The sequence below is a fragment of the Rutilus rutilus genome, assembly GCF_951802725.1.
Source record: "Rutilus rutilus genome assembly, chromosome: 2".
NCBI lineage: Eukaryota > Metazoa > Chordata > Actinopteri > Cypriniformes > Leuciscidae > Rutilus > Rutilus rutilus.
This window is the reverse complement of record NC_140210.1, coordinates 22,303,451-22,320,231: the sequence shown is the minus strand read 5'-3', so window position 1 is coordinate 22,320,231 and position 16,781 is coordinate 22,303,451. Positions and strand designations below refer to the sequence as shown.

Below are 16,781 nucleotides of genomic sequence, written 5' to 3'. Positions count from 1 at the left end.
AGACAGAGCTGCTTGTGGTCTCGACCAACCCAGCACTTCACCACAACTTCTCCATTCAAACCTTCTGGGTTTATCGACCATAAATACATCCAGGATAGCCAGGAACCTTGGATTTGTGATTGACGATCAGTTAAACTTCACAGATCACATTGCTAGAACTGCCCGGTCCTGCAGATTTGCCTTATACAACATTAGGAGGATCATGCCCCTTCCTATCGGAGTATGCCACACAACTCATTGTCCAAGCCCTTGTTCTATCCAGACTGGACTATTGTAATGCTCTCTTGTCAGGCCTTCCAGCATCAACTGTCAATCCTCTGCAACTGATCCAGAATGCTGCTACAAGAGCACACGTCACATCTCTCCTCATAAAACTGCACTGGTTGCCAATTGCCGCTCGCATCAAATTCAAGGCACTGATGTTTGCCCACAGAACAACCAGTGGCTCTGCACCAATATATCTTAACTCTTTAATTCAGACCTACGTGCCATCCTGAAACTTGCATTCTGCAAGTGAACGGCGCCTTGTGGTTCGGATGGCACAGAGGCACAAAATCACTTCCACAAACCTTTACCTTGACTGTTCCAAGCTGGTGGAATGACCTGCCTGTTGAGTTTTTGGCCATCTACAAGAATCTACTAAAGACGTAACTCTTTCGCTAACATTTGACTTAATAATACTTACACTTACTATTCTATATCTATTCTATATTTAAAAAATCCTTGCTACGTGTGCTGCGCTGGTCTAGATGAGACTGCTCACGGCATTTGCATATTGTTGCCCTATTGTTGATTTGACTGCTTCTATTACTCTCTTCATTTGTAAGTCGCTTTGGATAAAAGCGTCTGCTAAATGATTAAATGTAAATGTAATGTACTAAGGGGCCCAAAGGGAACCAAGAACATATCCTCCTTGCCATTACACCACCATCAGTAGCCTGAACCGTTGATACAAGGCAGGATGGATCCACGCTTTCATGTTGTTTACTGTATGCCAAATTCTGACCTGAATGCAGAAGCAGAATTCGAGACTCATCAGATCAGTCAACGTTTTTCCAATCTTTTATTGTCCAATAGATGATGAGATGCTTTTCTGGAGTCCTCGGTTGTAACGTGTTGTTATTTGAGTTTGCCTTTCGATCCAGTCTGGCCGTTCTCCTCTGACCTCCGACATCAACAAGGTATTTTCACCCACATAAATGCTGCTATCTGGATTTTTTTTTTTGGACCATTCTCTGTAAACCCTTAAAGGGGGTGGATTGGAATCCACTTTATGTAATGAGTGATTATAATCAAGGTATTAATCAATATTTTTCCTTCTAAATATCAAATGAGTTGAATGACTTCTCTGGAGATTTTACTTTGTTATAGAAGTTACAAGTGTGATTACTGAAATGTTCTTTTCATGTATTCTTTAATGTCAGTATTTGATATCTGAATGCAGTACTGTTACTTTAGTACAAACACTAATCCATTCAGCCGAACTCCGGGTCTGGCGGTACCACTTTTAGCAGCTTGCTTATTTAGCCTGGCTTCCAGAAATGAAATAGGGACATGTTTTGTGTTTGAGAAAGGTCTTCAACGTGTTAAAACATACAGGGGTCATTGAAGTCTATAGTTTAAGGGACCATTTCTCAGTTAAAGCCTATATTTTCCATTTAGACTAAAGTGTCCTATCCTGAGAGAAAGAACTTGTTATCTTGATGTTTTGAGACGAGACTCCTGTTTATAGTTAGAGCCTGGCCAAATCCAACCTTGGAAAAGATGTGTGTCGGTGTGTGTGTTAGTCTTCTTGCTTACAGGTTAAGGAACCACTGGCATTGTTGGAGATTGACTGAGTTGTTGTTCGGGACATGCTGGCACCCAGGAACCCAAATCTGCGACCTGGGAGGTCACGACCTGCCTAACTTCAGGGTCCGAGTGTCAGTTGCATAATCGATGGAGATATGCTTCAGTCTATCTGTATATGTGTGGAAAATTACTATGTTTATCAATTTCTTGGCCAATAAGACTATCTTGCAAACTATCTTCAGTAAAACTTTTCTTCAATTTTTTAGAATTCTGACTCCGGGTCTTCTTTCAAACATCTGTTCCTTGGGTCCTAAACTGTTAACCCCTAACACCCAAGAGATGATTGTGTGTGAAAATCCCAGTAGATAAGCAGTTTCTGAAATACTCAGACCAGCCCGCATGGCAACTTAATCACACACACACACATATATGACTTATTACAGTTATTGAAGAAAAACTTTTGTCATGCTATTAACAAAAAAATGTCAAGAAGTAGGCTAATAAACAAAAATGACAAATCTTTTTTTTTTTTTACTTTATTTGCAACTTAATCTGTCCTTCCCTAGACAATGTTCTCATGAAAGTTGACTGTTCATATTGTACTGTTTACATAGTTTTAACCATCACAAATAAAAGTGAATCCACATGACGCTGTTTACACTCCAAGAAGTTCTCTAAAATTCCGTTTACAGAGCAGAGCCCATGTTCCTGTATTAAAATGTCTTATCTCTAGTAGAGTGGGTCTGTGCGTGTGTGTTCAAGTGTTGGAATTCCCACACTTCATTGTCGTCATATAAAGTCATGTGAGTACTGTAGGGCTCATTCTCTGTCAATATGTCTATAGGAGTGCTTCTGTTAGGCTTGCTTCTGCTGATCCCTTCAGGTACAGTCAACATATAAAGCCTACACTAATGATGAGTGTTAATCAATTGATATTAATTATTTGAAGTCTTTGCTGATTATACTACAGTCTGTAACAACCTAAGGCTGTGGGTGTTTAAAATATTAATGCCGTTAAGTTAATGCCATAAAAATTCAGAATGTTAAAAAATGCAATTGTTTCAGGGGCGCAAGGATCAACTGGCTCAACCCGAAAGGTATAGGGAGGATTATTTAACTTGTAAATGTGTAAAAGTTCATTTATCGTTTAGTGGTTAAAACTATTGTAATGCAGTGGTTTAATTAGTCTGCCACATGTGGATGTGTGTGTTTTGTAGCCCGTGTGCGCTGAGATGGCTGAGATACTGGCGTGTCCTATGAACCTCGCACCTGTGTGCGGCAGTGACGGAAACACCTACGGCAACGAGTGCTTGCTGTGTGTGGAAAGACTGTAGGTTACGTACACAGACATACACGCAAACAATTAGAGTAGATTATATATATTTTTATAATATGATTACATTTTTGTGTCCTTTTTTAGGAGAACCAAATCAGAAATTTTAATCACACGCGATGGAGACTGTTAAACTCCCGCAGAGCACACAGGATCATGAAGATTCGTGATCAAAATAAAGCATCTGAAATATGTATTTCTTTATTTCTTCTTCAACCCTGTATGTCACAAAAGTCTCTCTGGCCTTAGGCGTTATGCTCTAGTAACACCAGAGTTCTTTAAGTATCATTGATATTCTATTATATTTTATGGTAATGTTTTGAATTAGATTTTATTTTTTAAAATTTTTGTTTTTACATAAATTTTATTAAAAAAAATTCTTTTTACTTTTTTTTTAAATATCTATATTTTTCTCTTTATTTTTTTTTAATTTTCTACAGTTTTAGTTAATTTAGTTTTAGTCATTTACAAAAAAAAAAAAAAAAGAAAAAGAAATGTTGCCTTGGCAACTAGGAAAAATAATATAATTATTTTTATATATATTTATATATTTTTTATTTTTTATTTTTTTCAGTTAACTTTTGTTTTAACTGATAAAAATATTTTTATGGTTTTATTTTTAGTTAACCACAATAACCTTGATTACCACAAAACAATGTGCAGTCGAAGACTAAGGGTACGTTTACACGACAACGATGTACTAAAAACTTTTTTTGCGCACAGACGACAACGTTGTCAAAGATCCATGAAGACGACTAAAAACGCTGTATTCTGCAGCCAAACCAGTAGTTGGCGATGTCACTTTTTAAGGAAACACTATCTGCCTATAGACCTTATGTAGCTCCGCCCCTTTTCAGCGGTGCCCTCCTTGTGTTTTCCAGTTTGTATTTCCACAGCATGAAGGTAAGATCTTACGGATTTATGAATGAACCGCTCGTTTTAAAATCTTCACGGTCTACTGACATTTGTTATGACATCCGCTTCAAACATTACAATGTCCATGATAACTTTCATTAACTCTACAATAAGTAAATCCACTTCACCAGCTAACTACTCTTTTTCAACAGCGATGCCATAAAAGTCAGTAGTTGGCAATGTCACTTTTTTAAAGAAACACTACGCACCTATAGACTGAACACGTAATATGCATATGCATGATGTCACGGGTGTCACAAATCTGCATTTTTGTAGTTTACAGAGACAATGACGGTATCATTTTCAAAAACGTGCACTTTGAAACTTGTTTTCAAAAGTTTGCGTTTTCAGGCCCCTAAAACGCTGTCGTCGTGTAAATGAACGGCCAAAACGCATACAAAGTTGTCAGTTTTTAATTGAAAACTGTATTGTGTAAACTAAGGTGTATTGCACAAAAATAAATGCTAAAATACACATTAATTTAAAGGTATAGCCACAAGAAATTGTGTTTTTATTTACATTTTTTCATTTTATTCGTTGTTTTTATTCATAAAAAAAGCTCCATCAATCTTGCACTTTGATGTAGAGGAGTTTTATAACTAGAGTGAACTAGTAAACTGTTCTGTTTATATTTTTAGATTGGACTCTTTCTAAATTGCGCAACCCAGTGACTCATAAGATTTACTCCTTATAAACTACTCCTCAAATGTATGCCAATCTCTGCCCGAAAGTTCAGTGACTGCATGCCCTGGTTCTAACAGAGACCAGCACAAGACAAGAAACAGCATTGCAACCGTTATACAAGCAGTAAACCTGACAATATGGGCAGATTTTACATTCTCATGATTCTGAGAAAAACATTTTAATGATTGCAAAGAGTGGGCACTATTATTAAGTAGTTGTTTTCTTTTCTTTTGATTGCATTGTGAGCCATTGAAATATAGATGAACATTCTATCTTTTAAACTTTCTATTCATCAAATTCATCTGTGATGAATTTAAAGGGATAGTTCACCCAAAAATGAAAATGCTGTCATCATTTACTCACCCTCATGTTGTTCCAAACCTGTATGATTTCCTTTCTTCTGCTGAACACAAAAGAAGATATTTTGAAGAAAGTCGGTAACCAAACGACTGATGAACCCCATTGACTTCCATAGTAGGAAAAAAAAAATACTATGGAAGTCAATGGGGACCAGCAACTGTTTAATTACCAACCTTCTTTAAAATATCTTCTTTTGTGTTCAGCAGAAGAAAGGAAATCATACAGGTTTGGAACAACATGAGGCCCTTTAAATCCCTTTAAAGCCACACCATGTTACTTTGGTTCTATGTATGTGAAATGTGGGCGGCATTATTATTTATATTCAGCAAGACGCATTAAAAGTGACAGTAGACAGGTATATTAAAAGATTTCTATTTCAAATAAATGCTGTTCTTTTGAACTTTCTATTCATCAAAGTATCCTGAAAAAAATGTATCACAGCATCCACAAAAACATTAAGCAACACAGCTGTTTTCAACATTGATAATTATAAGAAATGTTTATTGAGCACCAAATCAGCATATTAGAATAATTTCTGAACGATCATGTGACACTGAAGACTGAAGTAATGATGCTGAAAATTCAGCTTTGCCATCACAGGAATAAATAAAAAAGAGGAAAACTGCCTGAAATGGTTCATGATTTGTTTATTTTTTGAGCTACAGCTATCCTGGTATCCAGGTTCATTTAAGTTTGGGACAGACAACTGACATGCATATGAGGCACACAGGTGAGTCACAGTTCCCCCATCAGGTATGTTAAAAACTTTAAATCATCTTTCGCTTAGAAGAATGTTTTTGTTTTTTTCAAACTTAGTTCAACAGTGTTTTCTTTTTAAAAAAGGACTTTTTTCTCACTAAGTTTGAACCAATTCGGAGACAGTTTTAAGATCCCTGAAGAGTTGCAGCGAGATACAGGTTTCTTCTGAGCTCTATAGGGTTTTCATGGTTTGCCGATGTCCACAGTGATTTTGGTGTAGAGTTCGTCTTTCTCTATATTTATCACTTTGTATTTGAGCGAATTGATGCCATCCTTGTTCATTGTCTGTTTTGTGTGAGCAATTCTTTTAAATCTATAATACAGAGATACAGCTTTAGAAAGTCATTCAATCTGTCTTGTATTCAAGCATGTCTACACTCTTAAAAATAAATGTTATAGAAGAACCATTCTGGGTTCCCCAAAGAACCTTTCAGTGAACAGTTCTTAAAATAACAAATGTTTTATTAGTATGAGGAACATTTTAATAATCAAAAAATATATATTTTCCCACAAAAAATAACCTTTTTGTGCATTGGAAAAGTTCCATGAATGTTAAAGGTTCTTCATGGAACCATCAGTGCCTATACCTTTATTTTTAAGAGTGTACGTAATGTTTCTGTGAAAGAGATTACCTCTGTGGGTTTGCCTCATTTTTCTTGTCTCTCGAGTGACGAATCATTCTGCATTTACCGATGTCTCCACTCGGTCTTGATATTTTCATTCCTTGAAACGTCAACCTTCAAAGAGAATAGCCCTTATTAAAACGGTAGAGGGCACAGACTCCTTTACATGCAATCTGCAAGCAATCGCATCATTTTCACATGGCACAATGTGAGTGGCCTCTGCTGATCCTGCAGCCAATGGGATTGCTTGCTCAACATTTAAATAGTCTGGTTCAGTGTTTGCTATAGGCTAGTTCTGCAGCACGTTATTAGAGTTCCTCTGAAACCCTCCACCTCCCCCAGCTCTACCTGCCTTGATCTGCTACGTGTCTGTGTATCTATTAGCAGTAGCAAGTCCATACTTGCTTTGAAACAGTGTTCGTTCGCCTGGGATTACTTGCTTAACATTTAAATAGTCTGGTTCAGTGTTTGCTATAGGCTAGTCCCGCAGCATATTATAGTTCCTCTGAAACCCTCCACCTCCCCCACCTCCACCTGCCTTGATCTGCTACGTGTCTGTGTATCTTTTAGCAGAAGCAAGTCCATACTTGCTTTGAAACCCCACCCCCCCCGACTGAGCCTGGTTTCTTCCAAGAACAGACGAAACAAACTCTGTTTGCATCATTGAACCATTTTCCTGTTATCACTGTAAAGCTGCTTTGAAACAATCTGTATTGTATAAAGCGCTATATAAATAAAGGTGACTTGACTTGCAGCAGCTTAGCAGATCTAGTCCACCAAGTCCAAATACATTAACATGGCCATATTCAATAACAGGCTAAAACTATTTTGAGGGTTGTCATGATTGAAAGGAAAGCAATTCATTGGTTATAAAAAACAAGCGTCTTGCATGTTTGTCTAAATGATCTCGTATATGATAGGACAGAATTTGTCATTAATAATAACAGTTAGATATTTTCCTCACCTGTTAAAGATGTCATCGTCTTCTCCTCCCCAGCCCCAGTAGTTATTAGGAAAGCCATTAATCTTTTGAAACTGCTGTTTACTCATTGCTGATACACCCCCAAAATACTGTTTATATGGCAACCTGTATTCAAACAAAAACAATTGTTGAATGAAAAATTGGTCATACTGATAATGAATATATACCAATAACCACATTCTGATACCATATGAAGTTTGTGCAAATGATAACTTACTATTTAGTTTGGATGTCATAATTAAGGCCCGTTCACACCAAGGACGATAACGTAAAACGTTAAGGATAACGTTAAAAGTTACAATAAGTTTAAAAAATCTTTAAAAATTTAAACAATCCACTCCTATAACGATTACGGCACAGAGAAACATTATTGTTGGAATCTTTCACAATGATTTTGTCTAGCTGATGAACAATAAAAACATTGACAGCCAATCAGAATCCACCTAACTTTAAAGAGCTTGAGCATTTAAAGCGGCAGATGACATAACTGCAGTGCTCGCTTAGAAAAAATAGAATGATATTGTCTGTTGGTGTGAACGCTAATAGTTTTCGTTATAGTTATCTTTATGCTATAGCTATTGCTTGTGGTGTGAACGGGCATTTACAATAAAGCAATTTTGATTAAAAAAATGTGTGAAAATGGAAGCTTTTTTTGTGCTAATGCAAGAAAATAAAGAGAAAACAGATATACTTTAGGTGTGTAAATGATGCTTCATCTACGCATTTTATCATTATTGTGGAAATGCAGAATTTTCAAATGTATTTTTTTAATGATTTTATGTGATCAAATGGCAGAAAATATAGTAATATTGTAACTGTGTTCTTTTTAATATATTTTAAAATGTAATTTATTCCTGTGATGGCAAAGCTGAATTTTCAGCATCATTACTCCAGTCTTCAGTGTCACTTGATCCTTCAGAAATCAATCTAAAGTCAGGGTTCTGCCCCGGCATCCTTGTCTGTGTTGTCCTGGTTTCATGTTTCTATGTTTGTCTTGTGTTTGAGCACATGGCTTTGTCTTGGTCTGTGTTTGCCATGTGCTCCTCATGTCCCGCCTCCTAGTTTCCTGTTACCACGCCCTTTATTATTGCTTTTATCTTGCTTGTCTTGAGTCTCGTCTTGTATGTTCTTCTGTGTGTTCCTGCCCTGTATCCCGAGTTCCCTGGCCACTGACTCTTAACTGCCTGGCAGCCTGACTGGTGCAGCTATCTAACTCCTGTTTCAAGCCTCTTGTTCTGTGAGCCTCTACCTGGCGGCAAGACTGGTGCAACATCTGAGATCTACATCGAGCTACGAGTTCCTTGTGTTTCTGTCTGGTCTTCGCTTTGGAGCTGCCTCTATTGCACTCAAGTCATCATCATCTTACTGACGTCTCAGTGGTCACCCATCCTGCCTGTCGTCGTGTCGTCTGCCCTGCCCTACCCTACTGTTTGAACTGTGGTTCATGCTTCACTCTCCTTGTTGTATCAAGTCTTCAGTCTTGTTAATAAAAACCCTTGTCTGCTCATTTGCATCTGGGTCCTATCTCTTGTAGAACTGTGACATCTAATATGCTGATTTGATTATATTGGTTTCAGGATTCTTTGAATTATTCAGAAAGAATGTAACTTATTTTAAATATAATTTTTTTTGTAGCATTAAATGTATTCACAGTCAGTTTTGATCAATATATTAATGCATTATTGCTGAATAATTTTTTTTTTTTTTTACTTTTAAATGGTAGTGTATATGGTATATGTATTACAGCCTTTTAAAATATAAATTGTACAATCAGCAATCACAATTAAAGCTTACTTATGACCAATAGAAATGTGTTTCCATTATAACTCTTTAATTGACATGCCCCCAACTTGAAACATAAAGGCTTAAAGGGATACTCCACTTTTTTTGGAAATAGGCTCATTTTACAACTCCCCCAGAGTTAAACAGTTGAGTTTTACCGTTTTCGAATCCATTCAGCCGAACTCCGGGTCTGGCGGTACCACTTTTAGCATAGCTTAGCATAGATCATTGAATCGGTCAAGACCATTAGCATCTCTCTCAAAAAAATGACCAAAGAGTTTCGATATTTTTCCTATTTAAAACTTGACTCTTCTGTAGTTACATCGTGTACTAAGACCGACGGAAAATGTAAAGTTGCGATTTTCTAGGCTGATGTGGCTAGGAACTATACTCTCATTCCTGCGTAATAATCAAGAAACTTTGATGCCGTACCATGAGTGCAGCAGGCGTAATGATATGACGCAGTGCCTGAAAATAGTCCCCAGCTCAGTAACTTCCAACATGACCGGGACTAAGTTTGTCTAACCTATTAGACCTATTTTCAGGCGCTTTCAACACTATCATTCAAAAGAAGATTTTTTATGAAAGAAGTCTCTTATGCTCACCAAGGCTGCATTTTTATTGGGAATTATTGTATTTTGGGCAATATTGGGGATTATCATTACAATTTAACAGAACTGTTTTTTATTTAAATATATTTTAAATGTAATTTATCCCTGTGATGGCAAAGCTGAATTTGAATCCAACAGTGTCACATGATCCTTCAGAAATCACTTGGTGCCAAAGAAACATTTCTTATTATCTATGCTGAAAACAGTTGTGCTGCTTAATATTTTTGTGGAAACCATGATACATAGGCTACTTTTCAAGATTCTTTGATGATTAGAAAATTCTAAAGGACAGCATTTGGTTTACTTTAGACCACATCAGAGCAGGTTATATTGCCATGATGTATATTGAGTTCACACAGCTGCATTGTGATCATATACTTTATTCAAATGATCCAGGAACAACGTTCATGAAACTACTTTAAATATTAGCCATCTTTATTCTAACATAACAGGATATTTAATTTATGTAAACATTGAATTTGCGACCTGCGCTTGACTTTAAGGTCATTTGTTTTTAGGTAAATACATTTTTGAGGAACTGTTTTTTTAAGGAACCACTAAAACTTTCAGATGCTTGTGTCACTTAACAAATGTTACATATCCTTCTAAGTTTATAGGTAAAGCTTCATCTTACCTAAAACCAAATTTGTCCATGGACACAGAGAGGTGACGCGGCTGGCTGGAGCACTTGTAGGTGTTGCGGTCGTCCATAGGGATGATGTCTACATCACTGAAGATGAAACAGTCATAATCATACTCCTTTAGGGCCTCTGCGTATCCCACGTTGAGCAGTTTCGCCCTGTTGAATGTGTCCTGTCCTTCCTAAACATGCAGCATAAAGCACGTTTACATTAAATCTCATGACTCGCACAGGAGGAAACACATCTTAATTTTGGGCAGGAATGTATAGTTCACATGTAAACTGTCCATTGGTTTTATGCAAAAAAGATTGCTTTAACATTGATTAGACCTTAATGACTACAGCTAAATCAGTCAATCAGACATGCTTGATCCCATTTATGTTAATAAACACACACTGGCATACACACAAAGAAAAGGAGTTATGCAACTCTTTGTCTGCATGATAGTTTGCATGCTGATTTTCCTGTGAATAAGGTGAACGAGGCATGAAAAGGGGGCTGAAATGACAAGAAAAAAACAAAACAGAGGAGGTAGCGCTATGCACTGATGTACTGAGCCATGTATTTGGTGAAGTTAAAATTAACATTTTAAATTATTTTCAGAATCTTTTATTTTGGAATGTCTCCCTTTTGTTTTAACGTCAGCAGCACTTACACATATATATATATATAGGATATACACTAGTGTTCAAAAGTTTGGGGTCAGTAAGAAATTCATATTTTTATTCAGCAAGACTGCATTAAATTAATCAAAAGAGACAGTAAATAAATACATTCATAATATTACAAAGATTTCTGTTTCAAATAAATGCTGTTCTTTTGAACTTTCTATTCATCAAAAAATACTGAAAATGTATATATGAAAATGTATCACGGTTTCCACAAAAAAATAATAAGGAGCACAACTGTTTTCAAAATTGATAAGAAGAAATGTATTTTGAGCAACAATCATCATATTAGATTGAATTCTGAAGGATCATGTGACACTGAAGAATAAATTACATTTTAAAATGTATTAAAATAGAAAACAGTTCTTTTAAACTGTAACAATATTTCACAATATTACTGCTTTTGCTGCGTTTTTGATCAAATACATGCAGCCTTGGTGAGCATAATAGACATTAAAAAGTCTCACTGACCCCAACATTTTGAACAGTAGTTTATTTCAGAGCCCATATTGACCATTTTTAACATAGCAGTCTGAGAAGCCTTACAGACCCGATCCAGCACCAAAGATCCAAAGTTCAGTTTTAAAATGTACTTATAAATACATAAAAGTATCTACACACCCAAATAAACAGAAAAAACAGGTGTTATATGTTCTATTTATGTTGGTGTTCAGAGGTTGCGTTTCTCTTTTTCCATTTCGTTGTTATTGCATAGCAAATTTCAAAGCAGTCAAATGTCAAACCAAACGTCTTGTCTATGCAAAGCCATTTCACCACATTTCCATACTTCAAGGTGACCGTCTCCTGAAGAAATGTCTAACCTCCAAAAGTATGTCTGTCTATCTATCTATCTATCTATCTATCTATCTATCTATCTATCTATCTATCTATCTATCTATCTATCTATCTATCTATCTATCTATCTATCTATCTATCTATCTAACAATGAATAAATCTATTGGAGGTTTGTGTGGTGCGACTAGGTGTGGATTTCAGCTCATTGTATTGATTTGTGTGCAAAGTGAGTGTATCTAAGAACCACATATTTCTTGTCCACCCAGCTGCTGTCATCTGAGTAAGATGGAGTAGTAAATAAATAGTTTGTAAGTGCTGTACCTGTTGTATGACATAAATCCCATAATCAAGCTGCTGTCTCTGTAGGATGGGGTGAAGGTAGTGGAGCCAGTACTTCAGGTGTTCATCTCTGTTTCTGAATGGGATGATTAATGCCACTTTTTGCAGAGCCACACAATCGCTGGGTTTATACCTGCCGCCCATCACCAGCTGTGGATTTTCTTTACGTACCATATCCAAATCCATTGTCTCAGAAAATTCAACTCGCATTGGACCCACTGAAATGGGAACGGGAAGAGGGAGAGAGCATGAAAGTGGGGGTCAAAGGTTTTGCACACATGAAAGAGGAAGACCCTTTTAAGCAACAACAGTTTACTTCCTGTTTCAATCAGGCCACCTTTCTTTCCCAGTCTCTTTTTCTCTTAGTCACTCACTATATTTTTTTTACAGCTTTCTCTTTTACTGATAAGACGGTAAAGCTTTGTAATAATAAATATAGTTGCAACCTAACCTTTATAAATGAGTCCTCTGAATGATAAGTGTTCACCTAAAAAATCTTTTAACAGCCATTCACATTTAAACTGTACAATCTTTCTCTTCTGGAAAAGGCCACCAAAACATTGATGACTCATCCTGCACTACACATATTTTCATCCAATCAGATTATTTCTCAAATAAAAATATCCCTACCACTAAAACCGCCTGAAACAAGTAGCAAATTTGATGTAGCTAAGTATTTCCTATAATAAATGAAAAAGGAACACACCCTTCTTTTTATCTAACACAAATTTACAGCAGCTTAATAGTAGGCTAGTCAACAAATGGAAGAAAAAAAAAAACATCGCTCGAAGCTTTCTAAACGATGTAGAAGAGTGGCGAGATCGGGCATATTCCCAGCAAACACAGAACGCCAATTGGCACAACGTACCCAACCTTCTAACAACGTTTTAACAACATGGCCAAAAGGTTGCTATAACTACGTTGTGTGGTAAAGGTTGTTACAGCGTTGTCACAATGTTGACAGTGAACCACCATTCAGGGCCATTGCTTAAGGTTGTGCCTAGGGTGCAAGGCTGGATTAGTACCCCCAGGGGCCCCTGGGCACTTAAGCTCATGGGCCCCCCTCCCCCACCTGACAACCACACCCTCCAAAGGAACACACACACACAGGTGGCCCACCAGGTGTAGGATTTAACATGCCAATCACTATTGATCAAAAGCTGAATGACTAGTTCACAAGACAGTGATACAAAATAAATTTCTCTGAAAAGTAGGGCTGCACTATTTGTGGAAAATGTCATATTGTGATTATTGAGGTCAATATTGCGATATGCGATTGCGATATAGTAAACGAATGGTTTCATGAGTTAACTTGCTTATTTCTCAAGTAAAATGTACACACAGATTAGTGACAATGCTGAAATTTGTAGCCTATTTCTCAACTCAAACTAGAAACAACAACTAAATGCACTGTTTTCAAATTAAAATAATATATATTTTTAATTAAATATTGTTATTTGTCTCAATAATAGAAGAGTTAAAAATAAATGTCATATTTACCTGTGCCTGCCTAACAGGTAGACCTAGGACATATACCGAAATTGAATAAAGTTATCAAACTGCACTGCATAAATTATCAATTAAATATAGACTAATCCTTATTATAGCAAAAAAAAAAAAAACTTTAGTCAACAGCAGTGAGTCATTTTCTCTGTTCTTTTTGTTCTTTGATTAACTTTACTGACAGAAAGCTTTATTGGCTGCTGTCTCTTTAAGACCAGCTGACGGAGACGCGGATCTCACACGCGCCTCATTCTCTCACAACTCTTCACGTTTATCATAAGACAGCTCTTATGTTATGAAGATACTCGACAAAACGGACATTTTGGCATAATTGTTGTGTGTGTTATTGTAAGTTCAAGCACGAAAGATAACTGTATTTTGGCGTGCTGTCTGTGCGCACGATACTGGCGTGCGCGCGCGTCTTTCTGTGTGTGTGTGTCACAGTCACACTTTTGTCTTGTCGCACATGAATTGTTTAAAAGCATTTGCATGAATAAGAGATCATATAATGTAATACTTCTTTTTAATTCTGATTGGATAATTATCAAGATCGAGGCCAAGCCTTGTGTAGGCTATACTATTTTTATGTAGCAGCGTAGGTGGCGCACAAAACAAAAACAAAAAAACAACTCCGATCACGGAGGGCCCCTCTCTGCGCAAGGGGCCCTGGGCACATGCCCAGATTGCCCGTATGGTAGATCCGGTCCTGCTAAGATACGTAATTATTCAAACACAACCTACAACTTCCTTGTCTAATGTGACATTTATTTTAACATCTTCTGGTCAGGTATGACAAATATTTAACTTCATGCCAAAAGTAAGAAGCCAAAATGACTTGAGTAGCTAATTGATTTCTGCACTCCTTGAACAGGCAGCGACTTAATGTTAATGTTTTTTCCTTTTTTTTTTTTGGAAAAGCACAGAGCAAAAAAAAAAAAAAAAAAAAAAATTTGTAACTGCTCGCACACCTGTTTATGGTTTCCTTTGATTTGTCGTCTCATTGGTTTCTTTGCTAGATTTTCTCATCTCTGCTCATGCTAGTTAACGTTAGTCCACTCCCTGTATAATGTTTTTTTTTTATGTTTTTTTTTTTTTTTTACAAATGTATGACTTTTGGAAGTGTAATATGATTACCATATGCAGTTTTAATAAAGTTGAATTAGCTAACCTTCTATGTAATTTTTACTCTTCAAAGAGTAGGCTAACTTACACTTGCAGGTATTGATTATAATGAATTTACTGTTATGCCCATAAATAATAATAAGGATAAACAATATTTTAAAAGTAAACCACAAAACATTACATGCTAAATGGGGGATATCTATATCTAGCATAACAAAAAAAAATATTCTCAGAACGTCGTCTCTCAGTTGCTGAATGTCGCGCAGCAACGTTGCTACAGCCCTGTCGCGTCTAACAATTCTACGTTGTTACAATGTTGCGAGCACGTAGACAGCGACGTTGCCATAGAAGAAATGCAACGTGCCACAGACGTTGCCACAACGTAAATGTGTTTGCTGGGATTTTGACTCAAAAACTCAATTACACAAATTTGTTTTCTATGTGTGTTTAAACCCATAAAATTAGAAAAAATCCAATTATGAAAAATATTCATTGGTGTAAATGTGTGACAACTAGTAGCCTACCTGTCTCTCGATGTGAAGCACAACAAAACAAACAAACTGAGCAACATGAACAAATAGTAGCCTAGTAAATAATTTTAAGTTCATGATAACTTACCCAAAAGTGGTGACGTCTCAGGACACGATTCGATTAGTACTGTGGGTTCTTCAACGTCATCTATAATTACACTTGCATTAGTATAGATCAGTTTATTGACGTCTGTTTCTACTGTTCCATTGTCATATTGGGTGACAAGTGCGGCTAATCTGTGAGTTTGTGAAGTAACTAAATGAGAGTCTGATGGCATTTGCCGGTAAGTCGTAAATTTTGTAGGTGATACTGTTAAATAAAAAAACAGTGCAACGATGAGGTGAAGCCCGCAGAGACACACGAGCACGACGCATGATTTAGTCAAGAAACCCACATTCAGCAGCACAGACTCCTGCATTCTCACTAAATAATGGAAGACCGCGAAGAATACAACTAAGTAACAAGTCGTTCATCGGATGATCAGCATAATCCTTTTCATGAAACTTTTTATGATATTGATCGCGTCTCACTGTTAATCGTTGTGTTTCAGTCATTGGTGAAGAGCTGTCTGGAAAAGCGCAGATCCACTGGAGTGACAGCGGTGGGCGTTTCTAGTTTCTAGTAGAAACTACTATGAGCTACACCTACACCCAAACACATCCATAGTGAATGTGTAATTAGATATAGGGACAGAAACCCTGAAAAATAATATGATTTATAATATAATATAAAATTAGGCTACCTCAAATAAATATTTACAATAATACATGTAGGCTATGTTGCATTAGAAAAAATATCAAACCAAGTGGAATTTGCACGAGACGATTCTAGACATTCAGAACTAACTTAACTTTTCAAGTCAAGGGCTTGTTCTAGACATTTGGAGGCCATAGGCAAAATTTATGTTGGAGGCCCACGCTGAGCTTGGAACAAGTATAACAAGTATAACAAGTATTTATTTACAACATCTCTCACCTGATCTTTTCATGGATTCAGAAGATGGAACCCATTTTAAAACAGTGACATTAATTGGTTTCATTACAGGTGAATGACAATTCATCTCCAATGGGGGGAAAAAGCCTAGTATTTTGCTGCCCGTCTTGATTGGTGGGTTATCGATTAGGAGGTTACGGTGATGGAGGCCCTGCCTCAAAGCCAGTGGTCCTAGGCAATTGCCTACTTCTCCTGTAGGTAGCAACGGCCAAGTACCCACACAGGTGTGCTACAGTGTAACCACAGGTGTAGTTTATTCCAGAAATGTTTCACTAACGTTTGACAAGCTGAAAGTGTCAAAAGTACATTGTGACCAAACAAACTTCTTTCTTTGCTAAATGTTTTGTGG

General features: G+C 36.7%; 2 protein-coding genes across 2 annotated transcripts; one reads left to right on the top strand and one right to left on the bottom strand.

The window, feature by feature from the left end:
- The first annotated feature begins 2,574 nt into the window (after positions 1-2,574).
- Positions 2,575-3,318, top strand: spink4 (serine peptidase inhibitor, Kazal type 4). The gene is made up of 4 exons (XM_084402719.1): positions 2,575-2,674; positions 2,857-2,888; positions 3,009-3,121; positions 3,212-3,318. Exons 1-4 carry the CDS (start codon positions 2,626-2,628, stop codon positions 3,255-3,257), a joined length of 240 nt encoding a protein of 79 aa, XP_084258845.1. The 5' UTR covers positions 2,575-2,625; the 3' UTR covers positions 3,258-3,318.
- A 2,240-nt stretch (positions 3,319-5,558) lies between these two features.
- b4galt1 (UDP-Gal:betaGlcNAc beta 1,4- galactosyltransferase, polypeptide 1) lies at positions 5,559-16,052 on the bottom strand. Its single transcript, XM_084403034.1, has 6 exons — positions 15,527-16,052; positions 12,266-12,501; positions 10,475-10,662; positions 7,430-7,552; positions 6,475-6,579; positions 5,559-6,155 (listed from the first exon to the last, which is right to left on the bottom strand). The coding sequence occupies exons 1-6, from the start codon at positions 15,855-15,857 to the stop codon at positions 6,026-6,028; spliced, it is 1,113 nt and encodes a 370-aa protein (XP_084259160.1). The 5' UTR covers positions 15,858-16,052; the 3' UTR covers positions 5,559-6,025.
- Positions 16,053-16,781: the final 729 nt, after the last annotated feature.

Bases quoted from the DNA above. Each gene is read 5' to 3' on its own strand.
- spink4 (XM_084402719.1), top strand. From the start codon at position 2,626: ATGTCTATAGGAGTGCTTCTGTTAGGCTTGCTTCTGCTGATCCCTTCA. The intron at 2,889-3,008 runs GTATAGGGAGGA...TGTGTTTTGTAG, and splicing joins CAACTGGCTCAACCCGAAAG to CCCGTGTGCGCTGAGATGGC. The intron at 3,122-3,211 runs GTAGGTTACGTA...GTCCTTTTTTAG, and splicing joins TTGCTGTGTGTGGAAAGACT to GAGAACCAAATCAGAAATTT.
- b4galt1 (XM_084403034.1), bottom strand. From the start codon at position 15,857: ATGCAGGAGTCTGTGCTGCTGAATGTGGGTTTCTTGACTAAATCATGC. The intron at 12,502-15,526 runs GTAAGTTATCAT...TTCCCATTTCAG, and splicing joins TGAGACGTCACCACTTTTGG to TGGGTCCAATGCGAGTTGAA. The intron at 10,663-12,265 runs GTACAGCACTTA...CTGCATGTTTAG, and splicing joins GGATTTATGTCATACAACAG to GAAGGACAGGACACATTCAA.